The 22,002-nt window shown below is 56.0% G+C and overlaps 4 protein-coding genes across 6 annotated transcripts; 3 read left to right on the top strand and 1 right to left on the bottom strand.

The window, feature by feature from the left end:
• Positions 1-55: 55 nt before the first annotated feature.
• On the top strand, positions 56-3,676 carry PIM2 (Pim-2 proto-oncogene, serine/threonine kinase). Its single transcript, XM_051968513.1, has 5 exons — positions 56-1,077; positions 1,487-1,537; positions 2,157-2,529; positions 2,640-2,816; positions 2,895-3,676. The coding sequence occupies exons 1-5, from the start codon at positions 907-909 to the stop codon at positions 3,086-3,088; spliced, it is 966 nt and encodes a 321-aa protein (XP_051824473.1). The 5' UTR covers positions 56-906; the 3' UTR covers positions 3,089-3,676.
• A 485-nt stretch (positions 3,677-4,161) lies between these two features.
• On the top strand, positions 4,162-7,937 carry SLC35A2 (solute carrier family 35 member A2). 3 transcript variants are annotated; one of them, XR_007949180.1, is made up of 6 exons: positions 4,162-4,279; positions 4,779-4,964; positions 5,069-5,220; positions 5,402-5,533; positions 5,913-6,099; positions 7,557-7,937. XR_007949180.1 is itself a non-coding variant. In XM_051969329.1 (5 exons), exons 1-5 carry the CDS (start codon positions 4,177-4,179, stop codon positions 6,036-6,038), a joined length of 702 nt encoding a protein of 233 aa, XP_051825289.1. In that variant the 5' UTR covers positions 4,162-4,176; the 3' UTR covers positions 6,039-7,365. The 3 variants fall into 3 exon arrangements, 1 of the variants encoding a protein (XP_051825289.1); XR_007949179.1 differs by having other exon boundaries at positions 5,910-6,099; XM_051969329.1 differs by lacking the exon at positions 7,557-7,937 and having other exon boundaries at positions 5,910-7,365.
• A 33-nt stretch (positions 7,938-7,970) lies between these two features.
• Positions 7,971-10,760, bottom strand: PQBP1 (polyglutamine binding protein 1). Its single transcript, XM_051969330.1, has 6 exons — positions 10,494-10,760; positions 10,254-10,365; positions 9,981-10,090; positions 9,782-9,892; positions 8,338-8,398; positions 7,971-8,195 (listed from the first exon to the last, which is right to left on the bottom strand). Exons 1-6 carry the CDS (start codon positions 10,558-10,560, stop codon positions 8,039-8,041), a joined length of 618 nt encoding a protein of 205 aa, XP_051825290.1. The 5' UTR covers positions 10,561-10,760; the 3' UTR covers positions 7,971-8,038.
• Positions 10,761-11,214: 454 nt separating this feature from the next.
• TIMM17B (translocase of inner mitochondrial membrane 17B) lies at positions 11,215-13,601 on the top strand. The gene is made up of 6 exons (XM_051969331.1): positions 11,215-11,341; positions 11,828-11,927; positions 12,150-12,213; positions 12,372-12,500; positions 12,645-12,755; positions 13,034-13,601. The coding sequence occupies exons 1-6, from the start codon at positions 11,316-11,318 to the stop codon at positions 13,123-13,125; spliced, it is 522 nt and encodes a 173-aa protein (XP_051825291.1). The 5' UTR covers positions 11,215-11,315; the 3' UTR covers positions 13,126-13,601.
• The last annotated feature ends 8,401 nt before the right edge of the window (positions 13,602-22,002 follow it).

The raw sequence follows: 22,002 nt of genomic DNA, 5'->3' as shown, positions 1-22,002 counted from the left end.
GCACCCACTGCCCTTCTGGGGCTTCTCCTACCCTCTCTTCTTCTGAGGGCTGGGAGGGAGGAAGAAGGGTGGGCAGCAGGTCGAGGATGCTGGGGATGCTTCCTCCCTTCGAGCCAGATTGTGGGCCTAGGAAACGGAGCTGTGTTCAAAAAGACTGCCCCCCTCCTCAACCACCGCTGCTTGCGCCCGTGCCCCCCACCACCAGAATTGTTTAGTTGCAAAAGGGACTTGCTGCCGAGCATTGGGATCCCCCCGTCCCCCTCCCCCACCTTGGCAGAATAAATCCACTGTGCCCCGGTGCTGGGCTGAGCTGTGTTGTGTGCTGGGGCTCCCTCCGCCCTCTTCATCCTCGGCCCTTGACCTTTGCTCCCAGGAGAGGGGGGTGGTCTCCTTTTGGAGACCCCGCTGCGGCTGAGCTGGCCAGATTTGCTCTCTTTACACAAACACACCCCACCTCCCATGCACAAAGCCTCGGTCTTTTTCTTGCTTGGAGGGAATGGGGGGGGGGGGTGAGGGGCTGCGCTCGACATTTGGGTGGCGGGCCCCTAACCCCCACAACGAGGTCGGAGTCCCCTCAGCACAATTGGGCGTTCCCAGCCTCAGCCGCGGTCTATTCGCCCGTTGTCTTCAGCCCCCGCCACCTCCTTGAGTGCCGATCCCGGAAAAGCCCCTCCTTAGCCCACTCCTCATTTGCATTCAGGCCCCTGCTCGGCGAGTGAGCAAACTGGGGGGCGGGACTGGCGAGCGAGCGGGTGGCTGCGGATTGGCCCAGCGCGGGAGGGCGGGGCGTTCGGGGCTGACCTCTCGGCTAGCTCAGCCGCCCTCCGGCCAGTGGAGTGCAAGCCTCGGTCCCGGGCGGAGCCGGGCGTGTGGAAGCAGCGGCCAGCCCCCCAGGCCAGCCGGGCCATGCTGACCAAGGGCCCCGAGGCGCCGCCGCAGCTCCCGGCCCCGGAATCCCCGGGCCGGCCAGACAAGGGCCAGGAGGCCCTGGAGGCTGCCTACCGCCTGGGGCCCCTACTGGGCAAGGGTGGTTTCGGCTCGGTCTTCTCTGCGCACCGCTTGGCCGACCGCCTGCAGGTGACTGCACCCCACCTGCCGCCTTCCCCAGGGCTCCCCCTACAACCCCCCCCACCCCAAGCCGTCCCTCCCTTCGGCTTTCCCTCGCCCGGCCGGCCGCACCTCCCCTCGAGATCCATCCTTCTCCTCAAATGTCCCCCACCCCCGCCGCCCCTCCCCTCAGATCCCCTCGGATCTCCCCGCCCCGCCCCTCCCCTCAGATCCCCGCCTTGGATCTCGCCTGTCCGCCCCTCCCCTCAGGTTTCCCTCGGATCTCCCGGACCCGCCCCTCCTCTCTGGTCCCCCTCTGGCTTCCCCCGTCCGCCCCTCCCCTCAGATTTCCCTCGGGTCTTCCCCGCCCACCCCTCCGCTGGAGTCGACTCCCCTCTTGCTTCTCCATCAACTCCCTGGACTCCTGGTCTTCCCTCAGGTTGCCGTGAAGCTGATCCCCCGGAGCCGCGTCCTGGGCTGGGCCCCCCTGGTGTGTATGTCCCCTACCTCTTTCCCCCATGGGTGACTCATCTCTTTTAAGGGGCTCTCTCCCAAAGGTGGGCCGGATCTGCAGATCCGAAGGGGAGGAGTCCCTAGCCTAGCTGAGGGAGTTCGTTGCTCTGGCTGGGGGATTGTCTCAGGGGCCAGATCTCTCCTCCCCATTTGGGACACGTTCTCCCTGGGACTGCTCTGGGCACACAACATCCCCACTTCCCACCCCGGGACACATCCTTGTGCATGCGGGGAAGGTGCATGGGTGTCAGAGACGTGCTTTTGTAGGAAGACCCTTCTTTCTCCCTTGGGTGAGACATCTTGGGCTACTGGGAGACAAATCAGGAGGGGGCAATGAGGGGATTGAGAACACTCAGACGCGGAGGGAACTAAGTGGCCTGTGGTCCCACAGGTAGAAAGTAGCCGAGCTGAAATTTCAAGCCACTCTTTTTGAGGTTCAATTCCTACTGCTGACTCAAGAGTGGGAGATGGGGCTGCCCTTCCCATCCCCCCATATATGGGTGTATGGGAGGGAGTGGGGAGGCTCCTCTGGGCCATATTTGGCATCTGAGTCAGAGTGACTGCAGCCCCTCCTTGTGCCTTCTGCCTTCCTGCAGTCTGACTCAGGCCCATGCCCACTGGAGGTGGCCCTGCTGAGGAAGGTTGGGGCTGGGGGTGGTCATCGGGGTGTGATCCAACTGCTGGATTGGTTTGAGACCCCTGAAAACTTCCTGCTGGTGCTTGAGCGGCCAGAGCCTGGCCAGGATTTGTTTGATTATATCACTGAGCGGGGACCCCTGGGAGATGGCCGCTGCCGCCACTTCTTCAGCCAGGTGGTGGCTGCTGTTCGTCACTGCCACGCCCGTGGCGTAGTCCACCGGGATATCAAGGACGAGAACATTCTGGTGGACTTGAGGCGAGGAGAAGTGAAGCTCATTGATTTTGGCTCCGGTGCCCTGCTCCGGGATGAACCTTACACTGACTTTGATGGTGAGAACCCAGGCCAGTGGTGTTTGGGGACCGCCGCAGTGGATGATGGAAAGGGGCCCCGAGGCCTAGGGCTTGCTGAGACTCCAACGGCGGGCCTTCTGGCTTTGTAGGAACGAGGGTATACAGCCCACCAGAGTGGATCTCTCAGCAGCAGTACCATGCCCTCCCAGCAACTGTGTGGTCCCTAGGCATCCTTCTCTATGATATGGCCTGCGGTGACATCCCCTTTGAGCACGACCGAGAGATCCTGGGGGCCCACCTCCACTTCCACTGCCGAGTCTCTCCAGGTAAGATCCAGGCCCCACCATGAGTCCCATGCCTTTGCCTGCCCCTCTGAGCCACAGACTCGCTGCCCCTTTCTGCAGGTTGTGAAGCCCTGATCCGCCGTTGCCTGGCCCCTGACCCCGCCAACCGGCCCTCGCTGGAACAGATCCTTCGTGACCCCTGGATGCAGGACGGGGAGGACCACTTGGCCCTGGCTTCGGAGCTCCTACCCCCTGGGTCTTGCGAGGCCCCAGCGTCCTGTGATGCCAGTACCTCGGAGTGGCCGGCTTTCTAAGCAGCGGAGGGGTGCGCACCTGTGTCCCCCCTCCGCCCTCCCACGGGACTGGTTGGTGAAGGTTTTGGTGTTGACCTGGTTTTACAGGTTGCTTAGAGATGCTCCTCGGGACTTTACCCAGGGAACAGGGAAAGACCGGCTCCTAGGCCGTCCCTGTCCCCCCTTCTCTACCTGCTCTGGGGGATGGATGGAGACTTTTCCAGATACTAGACACGCCCCCCTTCCCCCCTTCCCTCCATAGGTTGTTTAGAGATCCTGAAGTGGTAGGAAAGAAACCTGGGAGGTTGAGGTTGAGGTCCTTCCTTCCAACTAAGAAGTTTCCTGGAGCCAGCTGCCCTTCCCCACCCCCGTCCCTTTCCCGGGCTGAAAAGCCTGTCACCCATTGCCCAATGAAGTTCACTTCTTCACATTCCCCTTATGATGGCGGCCACTGCCTGGAAGCCTGGGCCAATGCTTTGGGCGGATTGGCCACGGGCTGGCCCAGAGGACGCCGGGAGGGGGAAGGGAGGGCGGCGGGTGGCCAACGACTCAGCCCCTCCGATTCGTGTGTGACATTAAAGCGAGCCCTCGAGGCCCTTTGCAACCCCAGGCCTGGCCTCGGCTCTGCCATCCATCTCTCCCAAACTGGGGCCTCCGCGCTTGGGAGCTAGGCGCTCCTGCCGCGGCTTGGGAAGGGGGCGGGAGAAGGGGTGGCTCTGTCAGGAGGGGCTCGGGTGTGCTTTCGACTCGACCAACCTGCTGAATGCAACTCCCCAAAGGACTGGGGTGGGGCGAGGGGAGGGTCCTGGGGTGCCTAGCCAATGAAGATGCGAGGATCCCGAGAAGGGCGGGGTGGGGGAGGAGCTAGGCTACTTTCGGACCGTGGAGCCGAACGTGGGATGGGAGGGGTTGGCGGGGACCTAGGAGGGAGGAAGGGAAGTAGGGAGGTGAGGGAGAGGCGGGCCTCCGGGCAGGCGCGGCCAATGAAGCTCCCCGATTGGGGAGGCGGAGCCCGGCTCCGAGTCCTGGGAAGCGGAAATGACGAGTCCTGCGGAAGGAAACGGCGGCCCGGGCCGTTGCCGAGGGGACGGACCCGGGCAGGTGCCAACATGGCAGCGGCGGGCGCAGGCGGAGGGGACGCGGCGGCTGGGGTGGCGGCTGGAGTCGTCGGCCCCCCAGCGGGACACCACCAGCCTGGGCTGTCCAGCGCAAGTAAGGGGGAGGGCAGGGCATGCGGGCGCGTTCGCGAGAGCGGCCGGGGCGTGTGCCCGCCACTGTGGCCATGGGTGTGTCCGGGCGGGGGGGGGGGGTGGGGGGGACCGGCCAACCGTCAGTGCGCTTGTCTGGCTGGGGGGCTGTGGCCGGGAGTGGGTCTGAGCACGTATGTGCGTGCGACACACGTGTGCGCCCCGAGCTCTCGGAGGGCCACTTGGGATGGCCTTTTTGTGGGCTTCGGGGCACCCTCCTCCCCCGCCGTCTCTCCTAGCCGCCGCCCCCTGCTCCTTTTGGCCCTCGGGCTTTTCCAAATTTCGGGGCTTGCCCCGGTGTGGCATTTGTTCCTCCGATCAGAGTCGGGGCGCACTGGTCCCCCAAAGTCGAGGCCTCTGAGGAGGTCGGGCCCCCTCCAATCAAGAGGGGCTCAATGAAAGAGGCGGTAGGGTGGGCGGGCCGAAGGGCCCCGCCGAGGCCTCAGCCCCTGGCTCTCCCACAGGTCACCACCGCTGGTTGAAGCAGGCCTCGCTGGCTGTGCTGGTGGTGCAGAACGCCTCGCTGATCCTCAGCATCCGTTACGCCCGGACCCTCCCCGGGGACCGCTTCTTCGCCACCACGGCCGTGGTCATGGCGGAAGTGCTGAAGGGAGCCGCCTGCCTTCTGCTGCTGTTTGCCCAGAAGAGGGGTACAGAGCCGGGGAAAGGGTGCGAGGAGGGGGAGAGGGGGAGGAGGAAGAGTTGAGCTCTCCCGCAGGTGGGAGAGAGCCAGCCTTTCTGGTCCTCTCTGCAGGGAACGTGAAGCATTTTGTGCTCTTCCTGCACGAGGCGGTCCTGGTCCAGTATGTGGATACGTTGAAGCTGGCAGTGCCCTCCCTCATCTACACCCTCCAGAACAATTTGCAGTACGTGGCCATCTCCAACCTGCCTGCCGCCACCTTCCAGGTCAGTTAAGGAGGGGAGGGAAAGGGGGGCAGGGAGAGGAGGAAGAAAAGGAGGAAGCTGGCTTGGGCCAGATTAGGCTGGGCCAGGTGTGTGTGAGTGGGGGGGGGGGAGGTAGGCTGGACTTGCTTCTTGGGGGAAGGGAGGGTCCTTGGCCCTCAGACCCTGCCTTCTGCCTCCACAGGTCACGTACCAGCTGAAAATCCTCACCACAGCCCTGTTCTCAGTCCTCATGCTCCGCCGGAGCCTGTCCAGGCTACAGTGGGCCTCCCTGCTCCTGCTCTTCCTGGGTGTGGCCCTGGTCCAGGTCCAGCAGGCAGGTGGTAGCAACGGGTCACCCCGCCCCGGGGGCCAGAACCCCGGCGTGGGGCTGGCAGCCGTGGTGGCTTCGTGCCTGTCGTCAGGCTTCGCTGGCGTGTACTTTGAGAAGATCCTGAAGGGTAGCTCAGGGTCGGTGTGGCTGCGGAACGTGCAGCTGGGCCTCTTCGGGACTCTGCTGGGCCTGGCAGGGTTGTGGTGGGCCGAGGGCAGGGCCGTGGCCAGTCGAGGCTTCTTTTTCGGCTACACGCCGGCCGTGTGGGGGGTGGTGCTGAACCAGGCCTTCGGTGGCCTGCTTGTGGCCGTGGTGGTCAAGTATGCGGACAACATCCTCAAAGGCTTTGCGACCTCCCTCTCCATTGTCGTTTCCACAGCAGCCTCCGTCCGCCTGTTTGGCTTCCAGGTGGATCCACTCTTTGCACTGGGGGCCGGCCTGGTCATCGGGGCCGTCTACCTCTACAGCTTGCCCCGAACTGCTGCCGTGGTCACCCCTCCCCCTCTGAACACAGCGCCGCTGGCCAGTGGCCGCCATGCGGACCCTGAGGAGGAGCCCTTCCTGCCCAAGTCAGTACTGGGGAAGTGACATCTGGGAGCAGAGCTGGAGTTTGGGGAGACACCAGGGGATCCACATCTTCCCAGCCCTTCCCCCTAGTTCTCCACTGCCACACACCCCAAAAGAACCCATCTCCCTCCCTGCCTCCCTTGGCCCAAGGCCTCTTGGGGTACTCTGACTCTTGCTGGCCCCTGTGGCAGGGTCTATGTAGAGACCGATCTGAAAGATGCTCTAAGATCCTAGTGGGGCAAGAGTGGCTAATTACTTTTCTTCCCTTCCTGTGCTTTGCCACATCTGACTGGGCCCCTCCTTCAGGGCCTTACCCAGCTCTCTGGGGGTCAGTATTTGCTCTTCCTTTCTCCACATTCAATGCCCTGACTTCTACCCCTTCCCAGCCTCATCCTCAGGGTCTGCACCATGCTAGATGGGGCATCGGGACATGCTTCCCAGCACCCGTTTCCCGTAATCCAGTGTCTTCTCCATTTCCACGGTTGGGCTTCCTTCTTTTCACATCATTCAAAGCCTTCCTCTCAAATCCCTGTTCTAGTCTCATCTCAGGCTCCAAGCTAGCCAGGGAAAAGTTCCCTTACTAACCTTTTCCAGCATTTGATGTCTCACAACAGAATGGCCTAACCTCCGTTTCCTTTTGTCCAGGGCTAGCTTCTGGGGGGGAGGGGCAGGAGAGGGAGCTTTCTGGTTCCCTGCCCCATCTCTAATCCCCAAAGGGGAAGTGATTCAGGAGGGGTGTCCCATTGGATACCTTATGGGATTGGGGATGGATGGTGCAATAAGACTAAGAAGGGAGATCGGGCTGGACGGGAAAAGGGCATTAGCCGATCTCTCAAAAGAGTCCTGGGTTACAAATTCAGTCAGAACGTGAACTAGAGAAGGGTACAGAGGAGTTGGGAGGACGAGAGAAAAAAAGGCCCATCTGAGACCAAAGATGATTATTGGTTGGGGGGGGGGGGGGAGAGAGATGGGGTTCAAGCTTTAGATTCTAAAGGTGTCCGTCCAATCATGAGTCAGAAAGTAATTTTGTCCCCTTCCCTCCCCCTCACTGTGATTAACCTGTTAACCTACCATTCCCTAAAGGCCAGGGAGGGGAGGGGCTCCTCCCACTGCTTGGCCAGGTTTTCTGAAGGGAAAGGGAGGGAAGGGGAATGATCACCAGTTCTAATTTTTTAAAGACAGGAAAACGATCCATCTCTTCGTTGGCTGGGTGATGCTGGGCAGGATCAAGTGTACAAATGCCAAAATAAAGAAATTATATTTATGTAGTTGATGTGCAACTTACTGAGTAGGAGGAGATGGGACTATCTTGAGCTGTATTTAACCCAATTAACACTGGGGTTTATCTAAAGAAAAGGAAGTGGTACCTCTTATAATTCCCCCAACCTTCCAACCCAAGGAGGTTCATGGCAAGATCTGAAAGAAAGCCACCTGGGCTCTCTCTCTCTTTCCCCTGCAGGCTGCTGGCCAAGGAGAAGGGGTCGTAGCTACCCTATGGTCTGATGGGGGGGCCGAAGATTCCCAGCACCTCCCATGTCTGCTTTGAGGATACCCTGGTCCTGTCTCTTCTATGTGGAACTGGAGGCAGCTTCTTCAGTATTAAGGAGTTAAACACTGTGTCTCCCCCACCCCACCCCCCTCAAGGCCCACCTCTGCCAAGTTTGGGCTGATGGGGACTTCAAGGTCTTCCTCTCTAACTCCTTAGGCTTAAGACTACTGACTTCTGATCCGCCTCCCTTCATTGGCTGAGACTTCTACAAAGTATTGATTGAGCCAAGTTCTGTAGGGAATATTTCCTCTGAAAATAAATTTGTAACAGCTTCTTCCTCTATGCCCCCACCCCTCCCCTCCCCAGGAGTTCCATTGGCAAAGCTCGAGAGGAAACGTTTTATTACGAACACAAGGGTCGGGGAGGTCTGGGGAAGCTGGTGGCAGGCCGTCTCAGTCTTGCTGTTTGGCCCGGGAGGCCTCAGCATTGGCCCGAAGCACCGCCCCCGGAGAGGGGTACGGCCGTTGCTGGAACAGGGGCCCGGCTGCTGTCGTGTCGGCCCCTGTCTTTGCCTCATTCCGTTTGGGGAGACCCGTAGACCACGTACCCCTGGAGATGAGAGGAACGGACAGGATGGCAGTTGGTAGCAAGAGACGCCCGGCATTGTTCTACCTCCATCCTGTGACTTATTTGATGCAATATGGCAGTGAAGAGAAGGGCGGAGACCCTGTAGGCCTCCCAAGGTACTCACCGAGGTGCATCAGAATAGGCACTAGGGTCCATAGGATCCAATTCTTCATCCTTCCGGCTGGCTGTGGGGAAAGTGAAGGTGATAGAACCCACTTTGAGATCACCACTTGCAACACGTTACTGATGAAGAGGGTCCCTAGAGACCACCAGTCTACTTCCCCTCATCCAGAATGGGGAAATCAAGGGCCAGAGAGAGCCACTTCTGCTACATTTTGCAACACTACATGTCTTAATGCTGACCAAGTAGCTCTCCTGGACTCCTTTCTCTGACTATTGAGGGGTACCCCAAAATTCTGTGCAGGCTGCTTTTTTCTCCTAAATCTCCTCATGGAAGCCTGACCTGAACACTAGGATCACGCCACCAGCTGCCTGCTAAATGATACCCGGTTATCCCCTGGCCATCCCAAATGAATTTCCTCTCACTTTCTGATCAGGACAAGCATTTATTAAGCTCTTAAGGTGTGCCTTTAAAGAGCTCATATTCTATAGCGGGAGTGTTTTGCTCACAGATCTAAATCGTAAACCTGAGCAACTCGGGACTCTGGTAGTAGTCTCTTCTCTTCTGTGACTATATCGGCTCCTGCTGTTCGTTCAATCACCTCTCCAAAATCTACAACCCGGTGATAGAATCTCTCCCTATATTTGGGTCTGCGCCTCCGGTCACCTGCAGGATGTTTCCAATTCAAAATGTCCAAGATGGTACTAAATGTTTCCCTTCCTCAGAGCTGTCCTGTCAGTGGCAGCCTTCCTTCACAACATTCTGATCATCTGCCAAGGCTCTGTCCTATTTCTCACTTAGCACAACCACACCACTTAAGATCACCTCTCCACCAGTCTAACTGACTCCTAATTGCCCCCCAACTCCTCTTTCCGATCCTTTATTAAATAGCTTTCCTAAGGTACAGGTTTACCCATGTCATTCTCCTTTTCAAGGAATGTTCAGAGAAAAAGAGTCATACTAACATTAGAACACACCCCATTCCTCAGCCCAGCCTTAAAGGTCCTCCACTATCGGCCTCCCCGAGCCCCACGTTCTTTTTTGGACGTTCCTAACAAATCTCTTCCTGAGCTTCCCATACCTTTGCAGATGTTTTCCCTGGGTGTGGAACACCCTCCCCCCTCACTCCTGTCTCTCAGCTTGCCTTTGTGGCTTGGCTCCCATCCTGCCTTTTCTGGGAAGTTATTGCTTGTAGCAGGTGCTAAATGCTCCCTCTAGCTTTCTCTGGTGACTAGCTGTCTCTACGTATCCTATCATCACAGTAGACTACGAGCAACTTGAGAACCCTGACCATTGGGGGTTTCGTCTCCACGTCTAAAGCTCCGATTAATCCGAGAAAGGCCACGAGCTGCCAGCAAGGCTAGAACCCGGCCCAGAGAACACCTCTAGAGCTCTAGCGTTGGCGGGGGACGTTCCAGTGCGGGGCCGCATTCATGCCAACACCCACCTTTCTTGCCCTTGGGGTAGGGGGCCAACTCTTCCCTTCGGTGATACCGCCGTTCCTTCATCTCTTCCCTTTCCGACTTGTCATAGCCGCGGTCCATCTTATCTTCTAGATCTGAGGCACCAAAGCCAAGAATCAATAGGATCAAGAAAACATCCTCTCCCTTACCAAACGCGGGCCTGGGGAGGGGCAAGGGGCTTACCCAAGTTGTTTCTGAGTTTCTTGGCTGCCTTGGTGATGACACAGCTGGGATCATGGGGATTCAGCCAAGACACGAGATCGGTCTCCACATTCCAGTAGTAAGGAAGGCCACTGAAAGTTTGGGCAAGAAGCCTTGAAAGTGAGCCCCGGGCATCTGGGAGAGGACCCCCTCAAAGCCTCCCCCCTCCTACTGGTAATCTCCTCAGTGCCCTTTCGAGGCCCGACCACCCGACTGCCCTTATGGACGCCTCTTGTCTCTCAGAGTGGGGCTCACCAGACTGGGTCGAACACCTTGTACCAGTTGGGAGGCAGGCCCTCAATCCTGGTCCCCTCGTAATCCACGGGGTCATCGTCGTAGTCCTCGGCGATGATCTCTTCCTCTGGCTCTGCGGGGATCCGATTTGAGGTCAGGAGAGGGCTGGCAGTGCCCTCCGTCACCCTCCCCCACCACCCCGGGAACAGGAGGATTGGGGGGGAAGGGCTGGCCGGTGACCCCCGCGGAGCGCCGCCTCACCGGGCTCCATGTGTTTGAGGATGCCGCGCTTGGCCAGGCGGGACTGAAGGGCCACCGGAAGCGGCATGACTAGGCCTCGCGACTGCTGTTCGTTCGTTCGGGGCGATCTGGGAGCTCGGCGGGTCCGCCCACTCAAGCCCGGTAGAACAGAGGTGGCGCAGAGGGACCGGCCTTTCTTGCCTGCGTTCTAGGGGAGAAGCTACCGGGTCCAGTCGCCGCGGTGACGTCACTTCCACCTCGGCCTTTTCCCCACCCCCCACCGTGGCTCACGGGCTGATAGCTAGGACCTTCCAGGTCCAGCCCGCCCCAAGCCCTACCAGTTGTGCGCATGTGCGCGCTCGTCAGCCAATGAGAGAGTGCAGCAGTTACGCGCCTCCCTCCCCCCCCTTTATCCTCGCTTCCGGGAGGTTTCTTCGCCCGCACCTGTTCGGATTCGGCCTTCCCCTCGGCGCTCTCGTCACGTGTCACGGGCAGGTAGCCTGTGAGAGCGCGCAGAAGGCGCTTCTTTCTTCTTCGATTCTTAAGACGACCTATGACTAAACGCGCAGAGGAACATTAGGGAGGGGCCAAGGGAAAAAGCAGCCAATAAACGTGCGGGATAGTTGCCCCGGCAACCCTTTAGTACACAGGGGAGGGTGATAGATTGCGCAAGCGTCCAGCAACATCAGCGTCCCTTCTCCTGGTCTTAGGGGTGGAGTGCAGAAAGAGGCGGGAAGGGGGGAGGAGTCGGAGAGAGGGGCGAGTTGCGAGGCTCCTGGGTGGGACGGTCTACTTCGGAGTGGGCATCCCGGATCCTGACGGAGGCGCTTGAGCTAGGGGGCTATGGAGGAGTACGCACGTGAGCCCTGGTACGCAGTAGGGTGAGCGAGAGGCAGAGACGGGGCCGACATTTGAAGCCCCGAAGTAGGGGGAGTCTGGCCTTCATCGCTAGCCCCTCCCCCCGTCGGCGGCGCCACATTTGGCCTGTCCCAGGCCTGGGCCGAGACCTTTCTATTAGAGGCGGAGAGGGGGAGGGCTCGCGGCTGCTCTTGGCTCTTGACCTCTCCTGCTCCCCCACGGCTGCGACGGACCGTTCTGGGAGGGGGGGGGGGGGGAGGGGGGGAGGGGGGGAGAGGGAGCTGGGACTCCTCAAAGTGGGAAGGAGGGGCTGTGGCTAGGCAGCTGGCAGGCCCGACTAGGGGGACCCCTCCCTCTTGGCTCTGCCCCTCTCCTCTCTTCTCCTCCCCTCCCACTGCTGGGGATGCTCCCAGAGGCCTTCAGAGATGAGAGCAAGGGGAGGGGGACTCTTCTAGCACACCTCAGACTTCTCTCACCCCCTGTCCGAACCTCTGCAGCCCCTGGAGGATTGTGGATGACTGCGGTGGGGCCTTCACCATGGGAGTCATCGGGGGAGGTGTCTTCCAGGCTGTCAAGGGCTTCCGCAATGCCCCAGTAGTGAGTCCCCTAAGCCTCAGTTTCCCCTTTCCTGTGAAATGCCAATGAGTTGGGAAGGAAAGCCAATAAATTACTCCAAAGGGCCTGTCTCCCATGATCCCCTAGTTGTCCTACCTTCTACCCACCCACACATAAGCTGGGGGTGGGAGGGGACCCTTGCCACTGTTCGGAGGGGCCCTTGTTCACTTTCCCGTCCATGACCTGTCTCTGTTCCCTCCTAAGGGCATCCGGCACCGGTTCCGAGGTAGCATCAATGCAGTGAGAATCCGGGCTCCCCAGATTGGAGGTAAGGGGCCTTGATGGAGCGGAGTGCAGAGAACCCAGACTGGAAATGCCAAAAGCGGGACTGCACTTGGGGACAGTTGGTCAGGCTTAGAGCACAGTGAGGGAAGTTCCAAATGCCAAGCTCACCATCTCTCTACCACCTCAAAACTCCTCTTCCAGGTAGCTTTGCTGTCTGGGGTGGCCTGTTCTCTACCATTGATTGTGGGCTCGTCCGACTCCGTGGGAAAGAAGACCCATGGAATTCTATCACTAGTGGGGCTCTCACTGGTGCTGTGCTGGCAGCTCGGAGTGAGTGACTTGAACCACCCTCCCTCCCTCTCCCCAACTTCTATCACTTCTTTTTGTCTTCAGCCTTAGAACTGTGGGGAGGTGGGGAGGGCAAGAGGCCCTGAGGGAATCGGGCCAGTCACACACTCGCTTCCTGTTGTCCAGGTGGGCCCCTGGCCATGGTTGGATCGGCCATGATGGGAGGAATCCTGCTGGCCCTGATCGAAGGTGTGGGCATCCTCCTCACCCGCTACACAGCCCAGCAATTCCGGAACAGTGAGTCAATCTCCTAAGGCCTGCTGAGGAGGCCTCCTGCCACCCCCTTCACTCTCCTTCCTCTGCTCAGGCTACTCTGACTCTGACATCTGTGTCTTAGCTTGCCATCTCGCCAAAGGGCTCCTGTATTTGTCCCGGGGCCATCGCTCCTCCCTTTCTCCTGCTGGTCCTGTTTTGGGCCTTAGTCTCTGCTTCCTGAATTTCTCTTTTTGGCTTCAGATCTCTCCCTTTTTCTGCGTCTCAGCTCTACCATTCTCCCCTCTTTTGTCTTTTTCCAGCACCCCCCTTCCTGGAAGATCCTGGACAGCTGCCCCCCAAGGAAGGTTCTGCCCCGCCCCCCAGTTACCCAGGCTACGGACAGTACCAGTGAAGCCATCAGGCCGTGGGGGGGTGGGGAGGGGAGAATATGGGGAGAACAGGGGGACTCTTGGATCCTTGTGTTGGGGGGAATGAACTGGACTCTGACTTACACTACCTCTCTGAGCTGGTGCTTCAAGGCAGGGGAGCCCTCAATGCCCCCACCCCCCAGCTTTGCTCTCAAGATTGGGGCTGGATAGTCGGGGGTTCACATCATCTCAGGGAGTGTGACATACCTCAGGGAAGGGATTGCCGTTCCTAGAGATGAGGGTTGGATTGGAGGGTGGGATCGACCCCTTCTAATTTCCCAAGAAATTAGATCATTGAGACCAAGTCATTGTTGGCTTCCAGTTCACGTACACCACCACCTCCCATCCCCAACTCCAAACAACCCCCCCCCCCAATAAAAAAACAACCTGGCCCTTTCTCCCTTCCAATTTTTCGTCACCAGATTTCTCCCTCTTCATTTAAAGCTGGTTTTGAAAACTATGTGTGTCTTTTTTTCTGTCGCCGTGGCCAAAAGAGAGTCACGTATTGCCGATGAATCCCTGGGGGGGAAGGAGGGGGGAAGGGAGATGGGAGGGAAAATGTGACTGGACACTGGGAAGAGGAGGATGCTTGAGACAGGCCCTACCTCACTGGCAGCCTCGGTATCGTCACCTACTGCCTGTGCCAGAGCCAGGAGATGATGGCCATAGGTTAAGTGATTTCAGGTTAGGATTATGGGGATAACCCTATTTTTAATATAATATGTTAATATAATCATATGTATTTACACATAACATGTAACATAATATTCACTATAACACAATAACCCCATCTTTATGGGAATAAAGACCTGAAAGTTTGTTGCCCTCTTGAGCCAAAGTGGAGTGAACTGACTCACATGGAGTCAAGTCACTCTAAACACTGGCTGCAATCCTGCTGTGGACTCCGGGATATTGAGCTCATGAAGCTCTTGTCAGCCCGACTTCAGTAACCCTTCTGGGCCCTGAGAAGTCATGGTGAAGCAAGCCAGCAGTTGCTCGAGGGGGTTGATGGCACCACTGAGGCTACATACAGACCCGTTAGAGCTTGAGAGGCCCAGTGGCTTTGGAGCAAGAACACCTAGCTTCCGTTTAACACCTTTGTTACCTGGGGCACACGCTTTCCCACCTGGGCTCCACTGACCTTCCCCCTGCCAAGCAAACTGCTTAGACTTCATCTCCAGAGTTCCTTCTAGCTCCACAAACCTGGGTTTTGTTTCTTCAAACCCAGTGGCGTCCGTAAGCCATTAGCTAAATCAAGCCCAAGAACAGAATTTTGTCAAAGAAAGCGAAGACGACGTACCCGGACGTAGGAGATGAAGCTGTTGCGGGCCAGTTCTCGGACCAGCACCTGCTAGTTTAGGTCTGACGTTGGAAAACTAAAAGTAAAAAGGTATGCGTAGGTCCAGTTCACCAAGGGAGATTTGTGCCGCTACAAGAGGCCATTCCCCAGAGCAGCGCGTTGACTTGGAGTCAAGTGAAGCTTCTTTGCCCATCATGACCCTTCTTTCTTTCTTTAGTATTTTTTCATAGTTTTTTATCTACAAGTTATGTGCATGGGTAATTTTACAGCATTGACAATTGCCAATCCTTTTCTTCCATTTTTTCCCCTCCTCCCCCCTCCCCCTCCCCCTCCCCTAGATGGCAGGATGACCAGTAGATGTCATATATGTTAAAGTATAAATTAGATATACAGTAAGTATACATGTCCTAACTGTTATTTTGCTGTACAAAAAGAATCGGACTCTGAAATAGTGTCCAATTAGCCTGTGAAGGAAATCCAAAATGCAGGCAGACAAAAATAGAGGGATTGGGAAGTCTATGTAGTGGTTCTTAGTCATCCCCCAGAGTTCCTTCCCTGGGTGTATGTAGCTGGTTCAGTTCATTCCTGCTCTATTGGAACTGATTTGGTCCATCTCATTGCTGAGGATGGCCACGTCCATCAGAATTGATCATCACATAGTATTGTTGAAGTATATAACGATCTCCTGGCCCTGCTCGTTTCACTCAGCATCAGTTCCTGTAAGTCTCCCCAGACCTTTCTGTATCATCCTGTTGGTCGTTTCTTACCGAACAATAATATTCCATAATATTCATATACCACAATTTATTCAGCCATTCTCCGATTGATGGGCAGCCACTCAGCTTCCAGTTTCTGGCCACTACAAAGAGGGCTGCCCCAAACATTTGTGCACATACAGGTCCCTTTCCCTTCTTTACATCATGACCCTTCTTGGGGCTGCTCTGTATTCGGGGAATGAGGAAATGGGGATGGTGGACTCAGCTCTCGGACCCTTCCACTAACCAGGCCTAGAGGATGTTTCAGTACCATTTAAGGGCAAGCTGACTGGCCCTGCCTGTGAAGAGGGGCTGGGATGTTACTCCTGGCCCTATCGCCTTGGAAGGGTGAGTTCCTCAAGGTCTCTTAGAAGAATGGTGTCCAAGTCGAATAGAAGTGGGTTACCTAGCACACTTAGAAAGCCACACGGTAACAGCCACGTTGGATTTGGATGGATCTCGTTCCGTGTTTCCCAGTGACATTTGAATCTGTTTGGGGCAGAGCTCGAGAGGAGGTTGCAGGACACCCATCAAATGCCCCTGTTGGAAGGGACCCGAGGGCTGCCGATAGGCAACTTTGACCTTGGGGATTCCGGGAGCAGAACATCTGCGGAGGAGGAGGGGGGGGGGAGGTTACCAACAAGCCTCAGCGGTTCAGATCCGTGTCTCAGTGTAAACAGGGTGATCCTGAGCAGCAGCAAGAACATCGGGAACGCTTTGGTGCCATCATCCCCTTTGTTTGCCTCAGGAGTGCAGGGGAGGCGCCCTGCCAAATCTTTGTCTGATGAGAGGCATTCTCAGGGGCTTCTCAGATCCTCTCACCTCCTGCCCGTTGCCACCCCTTGGTGGTCTTTGTGGAGAAGGGCAGCCGGTTTGACATCATAGTGAGCGGTGAGCTAGAACAGGCCTGCCTTTTGCCATTCTGCTTTCCAGGGCTCCCTTTTCTCTAACTGGCCTCCTAGGAGTTGGCATCTCTCCCTACTCTTCAGCCCCCATCAATGGGGTCCAGAAATATACCTCCTGTGCCAGGACAGAAGGACTCGAATTCTCCTGCCTTTAACAGACCTGAGCACTGCTGTGGCCCAACTTGGCCCTGCTCTGCAGCAGGCCTCCGGGGCCTGCACAGCTACAGCCCTCCCCTCCGCTGGAGTGCTTTGGGCCCCGAGTCGGTCCCACTGTGCTGGAGCAAGGACACAATATACAAACAGTAACCATTTGGATTTCTGTACTGGAAGTACGTGCACTTGTTCAAAAAAAACCCAACAACATCGTGTCCTCAAAGCCTTTGAGTAGTTTAGATAACTATGAGAATTGAGCATCGCCTGTTCTGGGCACCGTGCTGGGGCACAGAGTATTGCCCATGGGCCAAGTTTGCAAATGAGGTGTGCTCCCACCCTGGGCCTCAGCAAAAAGAGCCCGGCCTCCCCCAAGGCATCTCAAGGAGGGCGACACCAAAGGCTGTGCAGTGGAAGGCAAAGAGCACTCAGAACACCGTGGACAATTAAGAAAAACAGAGTGGTGGCACTGCCGAGATCCTGAGGAACAATCAGAGTGAGATCCGGCCTCAGCAGCTGACCTCCATCCGGTACACCCCGAGAAAGACACGGTGCAGCCGACATCCAGAAGAACACGCGGGAAGGTGCAGAGCACTGGGAATGGCCAAGCCAGGCCGGCACGGGGCACCTTGTCATGGTGCTGCTTTGTTCCAGAGCTTCACTAGCAAACAGATCCTTCACATGTCAAGTGAAAATCAAATCAATCACATAAGAAACTAGAGACAAAGCAGAGGCTTTTGTTTTATTTGAACCATTTCACAACACTGAGCGAGAGTCCAAAAAGATAGGATAATTCCAGGCCGACATGAAGCTCCCCTCTCTCCCTTTCTCACCAGCACCACCTTCCCCTCACGCAGGCCCCGACCAGGAGAAAGCCCCCTTCACTGCCTTACCCTCAGGCGCCGGAAGGGCCTGTGACACCTAAGCCATAGAGTCATCGAGGTGACTAGGGTGGCTTCTGGCTCTTTCTGGTCAGTAACTTTCCTTGGGGGAGGAGGAGGGGCACTAGAATCAGCCCCACCCCAAGCCCTGCTGACAACCTTGACCTTTTCTCCATCACTTTCTTAAGTCTAGGCAAACCTCAAATCGGTCAATCCTTGATCTGTTTGTCTCATTGTTGTGTCTGATTTTATTTAGGGTTTTCTTGCCATTTTTTCCTCTAACATTTTACAGATGAGGAAACGGAGGCACACAGGCCCATGCGATTTGCTTTAGGGTGACATAGCTAGTAAGTGAAGTCATATTTGGACTCGGGAAGATCACTCTCCCTGACCCCAGGGAGCACTTCCCTATCAGCTGCAGCACCACCCAACTGCCACAAATGCCCTAATTTCTGAGGTTATAGTAAATCATCACACTGAAAACATAATGGGGGGACTCAATCTGAACTGGCTCCAGCACACTCCTGGCTTTAATCCAGTTTTTTCATCGATGGACATATGCCATTCACACCTAAGGGCAAAATGCGAGACTGAGGAAAGGTTGGCGGGCAGTTAGGATGTGATAGATGAGGGAGATGGCAGAAGGTTAAAAAGGGGCAAAAGTGCCTTCAAGCTCTCTGCTGCCCAGGGCAGCCCTGGGCATGCTTTTGAAGGGGGTCTTAACCTTTTGTATGATTACATTTTCTTTCTTTTATTTTTCCTGAGGCAATTGGAGTTGAGATTTGCCCAGGGTCACACAGCTAGGAAGTATTAAATGTCTGAGGCCAGATTTGAACTCGGGTCCTCCTGACTTCAGGGCTGGGGCTCTATCCACTGCATCACCTAGCTGTCCCTACATTTTCTTTTCAAACAAATAATCTTCTCCCCCTCGCACTTTCCTTTCCTTACCCTCCACTGAAAAAGCTAGAACACAAGCCCCTGTTAGATTGGAGAGTCCTCCGCGATCACAGCTGGTCACTACGCCGAGAAGAGTTCGGCAAGATGATGCTCCATCACAGTTGGAGGTGTGGGTACGGGGTGTTCAGGAGGACAAAGCCCTCTGGTTGGAAGGCTTTTGGGGGTTGCTCAGCCTCCTTAACTTCCACCTCTCCCATCTCTCACCTGTGGCTCCAGGAAGCTGTAAGGTGTGCTGTAGCCACACCCTAGTAAAAAAAAAAAAAAAAAAAAAAAAGCTTTGGCAAACAAAGCTAAACCTAGGTGAGTGAGGGTAGGTGATGGTCCTCGAAGCCATCGGGGGATTACGGGAAATGTCTCCCCGTAAGCCCATAAAGATTTTGCCCGCAGAATGGGCAGATGTGAACGGTCTGGTGGTTTCAACGGCCACGGAGGCAGCTGAAGCAGGTGCCATGGAGGACAATGAAGACGCCAGGGTCACGCGCCGCATCCTGGGCCTCGCCAGGCAGTTCGATGGCTCTGTCTCGCCACTGGACCCTGACGACAGGAACAGAAAGTGAGGCCGATGACTTCGTACAAGTCTGTCTCACTTAAATCGTTTTCGTGCTGGTCAAAAGAGAGCACCCATACCGTTTTCACACTTTTGCCCCCCTCAAAGTCCCGTGGCGACGGGCGAGTGACGAAGCGGCGGGAGCACTGGGAGCCAGAGTCACAGTCCTACAGATGGGTGGCCGGGGCCATAGGGTCACATCCTCACTGGAAGTGAAGCGGCAGTGGGGTTTGGCAGCCCCTTTGCTTGAGGAAGCAGCCTGTTTTAAGGGCCCCCTTGCTTACCTGGCAAGTGTGATTCCTTTCAGATTCCCAGCCGCTCCTGGCTGAGGTAGATCCTCCCCAGACAAGTTGTCTTTCCAGGATGCCAGCGCCTTTGGTTCACAAATCCGGGTCAAAAAGCATCCCTTTGAATTCCAATAGCAGATCCGGGCTTATCCCAGCCCCCACTGGATCTGAGCCAACTTGGGCTCTCCCAGCCCCCACTGCTTCTGATCTGCTCTGGTTAGCTTCCCAACGCCCACCAAGACAGCCAATATAATGAGCTTTCATCAACGAAGGTCTTTTGCAGATGGACCTTGGCAGCTCCCTCTGCTGTCAGAACCTTCTGTCCACTGATAACTGCATTCTCGGTGCAAAACTCCATTTTCCACAGGTCTGCCACCGTAGAAGTCAGTCTCTGAGAGGTAAACTGATTTCTATCCAACAATAAACTTTCATTTTGCAACTAATATTCGGGAACGAGGGAATTCTTTCACTCCTAAAACCTGTGGCCGATTTAAAGGGGATTCTTAACAACTCTCTTATAGCCACTAACCTCTAGACCACCAGGGATCTAGACCACTCCAAACCTCATCATATTTATGGTTCCCCGACCGGGAATGGAACCCGGACCGTGACAGTGAAAGCACCAAATCCTAACCACTAGACCACCAGGGATCTAGACCACTCTAAACCTCATCAGCTTGGCACATGATCTCGGGGCCAGTTTGAAGTCTATTCCTGCACAGGGTTACCACGTTCATTGGTTGGCAGGCCATCACAGATAAGAGACATCTGGGCCTTAAACATACAGTGACTGAAATACATCTTTGAGACTCATCCGCCACTGTTTCTGTATGACGCACCCTATCTCACTTGAAGAGGTGGCCCCTCTCCTTACTAAGGTAAACAAGGAATCCCCTTCTGTCCCATCTTTCCCCCCAAATTGTCCCTGCTAGCTCCTTCACTCTCTCGCAAATCTTCAATCTAGTTTAGCAGCTTCCGGGCTGCTTGCAAACATCCTCATGTCTTCCCCATCCTCCAAAACCTTTCGCTCGCTCTGTCCATCTCTCCTCCCTTTAGTGGCCAAACTCCTTGAGAAAGCTGGCTATCTAATAGGCATTTCCACTTCTCGACTCCCTCTCTTCCTGAGTACATCATCTGGCCTCCAACCTCTTTATTCGGCTGAAACTAACAACTCTCCGAAGTAAGCAGTGCATCTGTCATGGCTTTTTCTTGATCATCTTTCTTGCCCTCTCTGCAGTCTTGTACACTTGGCCATCACCCTCTCCTGGACACTCTCTCCATGACACTGCTCTCTCCTGGTTCTCCCCGTTCCCGTCTCTTTTGTTGGCTCCTCAGCCACGTGTCTCCAAGGCTGTCCTAGACCTTCTCTCTCTCTACTTTTTCACTTGGTGATATTTCATCAACTCTGTGGATTCAATTGTCTCTCTTTTGATGAATTTGAGATCTACTTATCCAACCCTACCCTCTCTCCCCACCTTCAGCCTCACAGCTCACTTGTCTTTTAGACAGCTCAAACTAGATGTCGCAGGTCTTTAAACTCCACTTCCAAATGGAATTCATTTGTTCCCCCGAAGCCCTCCCTTCTTCCTAATTTCCCTATTACTGTGGAGGGTACCACTACCCTTGTACTCACCCAGGCTTGCAATTTCATGTTATCTCCAACTCCTCATTTTTGGCACTTTGTGCCTTTATCATCCATATGCATTGTGAAGAAAGGATTTGGGAAATTCTTATGAAATCTCCACAATCCCCTTTTTCATGTGGTGGAAAGGAAAAGATTGTCCTTGGCACCCGTTCCTGGCAGGGTTCCTAAAGGGATGTTGGCCCCTGAGGATCCAGTTCCCCAATTTTTCCGAGACCCAGTAGTAACCGGGCTGGGAATGCATCATCTCCCTTTGTTATCGTTGATAAGGATTAGTTTTGAAGTTTGGTCACTAAAATATCAGGATCATTGACCCTGGCAGTGATTATTCTATGGAGCAGAAGTGTCCAAAAAAATTAAAATGCAATTGGGAGCACCGGCCCTGAAGTCAGGAGGACCCGAGTTCAAATGTGACTCAGACACTTAACACTTCCTAGCTGTGTGACCCTAGGCAAGTCACTTAATCCCAATTGCCTCGGGAAAAAAATGCAATTGGGGAAAAAAAGTGCAATTGGAAATTATTTCACCAAAATCAATAAGAACGCGCTAGAACAAGAACGTAACCTTGACATCCGAATTTCTAAGTCAATGGGCAGCCCCCTCTTCTTTGCGTCTGACATGGGACACCACTGCTCATGTGATTCACTTGCCATGTAGTCCCTGGAAACCGATGCCCAATAAATATGTGCCAGGAACAGGATGGAAACCTCATTGACCCAAAGGAGATTTCTGGGACCTCTGACCCTAAATTCCAGGTGAGAGAGCCTTCGTTTTCAACGGAATCTGACAAAACCGCGAGATACCCAACTCGAGGCCCTCTGCACCCCTAAGGTCAGCGGCTCGTTCTTGGGGCGGAAGGCTCACACCCTCGGGATCGTGCCTCTTTTGGGGCCTTTGAGCTACTTCTGCCACTCGGGCCTGTCTCCTGAGAACGCCAGGCGGCGGGCTGGTTGTGAGAGATGTCCAGAAAAGACAGAACTGGTCAGGGAAGAGAGGAAGTGGCCCGCGCCGGAAGACGCTGCTCTCTGAGAGGGAACAGGCAGCGGCGGGCTGAGCCCTGCTACTTAAAGGCTGGGGAAAGAACTCCTACCCCCCCTGCCCCTGCCCTCCACCGGCGCCAGGGGGAGAGGAACCCGGCACAAAAAGGGCCGAAGACAAAAGTCCAGTTCCCGCCCTGCCCCGCGGGGCGGAGCTCTAGGGACACGTGACGGGGCACTGCCCTTCTAGATTCACAGCTTCGGACTCGGCTCCCTCCCGGATCTGGGCGGGCCCGAGCCTGGAGGACCACGTGACGGCGCACTGGGCCCGCCCCTCTCCAGGCTCCGGCCTGACTTCGGGCAGGCCCCGCCCTTCCAAACCGTGTCATCTGACCGAGCCGCCCGGGCTCGCCACCTTGAGGGGCCCGAGTGCGCCTGCGCCGAATCGTTGCTAAGGAAG

The sequence above is a fragment of the Antechinus flavipes genome, chromosome X (assembly GCF_016432865.1).
Source record: "Antechinus flavipes isolate AdamAnt ecotype Samford, QLD, Australia chromosome X, AdamAnt_v2, whole genome shotgun sequence".
NCBI lineage: Eukaryota > Metazoa > Chordata > Mammalia > Dasyuromorphia > Dasyuridae > Antechinus > Antechinus flavipes.
This window is presented reverse-complemented; position numbering and strand designations above follow the sequence as displayed.

What these genes read in the sequence shown, in the direction of transcription:
- PIM2 (XM_051968513.1), top strand. Translation starts at nt 907, where the DNA reads ATGCTGACCAAGGGCCCCGAGGCGCCGCCGCAGCTCCCGGCCCCGGAA. An exon ending in GCTTGGCCGACCGCCTGCAG is followed by an intron (nt 1,078 to 1,486) that starts GTGACTGCACCC and finishes GTCTTCCCTCAG; the next exon opens with GTTGCCGTGAAGCTGATCCC. An exon ending in CCACTGCCGAGTCTCTCCAG is followed by an intron (nt 2,817 to 2,894) that starts GTAAGATCCAGG and finishes CCCTTTCTGCAG; the next exon opens with GTTGTGAAGCCCTGATCCGC.
- SLC35A2 (XM_051969329.1), top strand. Translation starts at nt 4,177, where the DNA reads ATGGCAGCGGCGGGCGCAGGCGGAGGGGACGCGGCGGCTGGGGTGGCG. An exon ending in GCCTGGGCTGTCCAGCGCAA is followed by an intron (nt 4,280 to 4,778) that starts GTAAGGGGGAGG and finishes GCTCTCCCACAG; the next exon opens with GTCACCACCGCTGGTTGAAG. An exon ending in CCCTGGTCCAGGTCCAGCAG is followed by an intron (nt 5,534 to 5,909) that starts GCAGGTGGTAGC and finishes TCGTTTCCACAG; the next exon opens with CAGCCTCCGTCCGCCTGTTT.
- PQBP1 (XM_051969330.1), bottom strand. Translation starts at nt 10,560, where the DNA reads ATGCCGCTTCCGGTGGCCCTTCAGTCCCGCCTGGCCAAGCGCGGCATC. An exon ending in CCTCAAACACATGGAGCCCG is followed by an intron (nt 10,366 to 10,493) that starts GTGAGGCGGCGC and finishes GGATCCCCGCAG; the next exon opens with AGCCAGAGGAAGAGATCATC. An exon ending in GCCTATTCTGATGCACCTCG is followed by an intron (nt 8,196 to 8,337) that starts GTGAGTACCTTG and finishes TCTCATCTCCAG; the next exon opens with GGGTACGTGGTCTACGGGTC.
- TIMM17B (XM_051969331.1), top strand. Translation starts at nt 11,316, where the DNA reads ATGGAGGAGTACGCACGTGAGCCCTG. An exon ending in CCGGGCTCCCCAGATTGGAG is followed by an intron (nt 12,214 to 12,371) that starts GTAAGGGGCCTT and finishes CTCCTCTTCCAG; the next exon opens with GTAGCTTTGCTGTCTGGGGT. An exon ending in TGCTGTGCTGGCAGCTCGGA is followed by an intron (nt 12,501 to 12,644) that starts GTGAGTGACTTG and finishes CCTGTTGTCCAG; the next exon opens with GTGGGCCCCTGGCCATGGTT.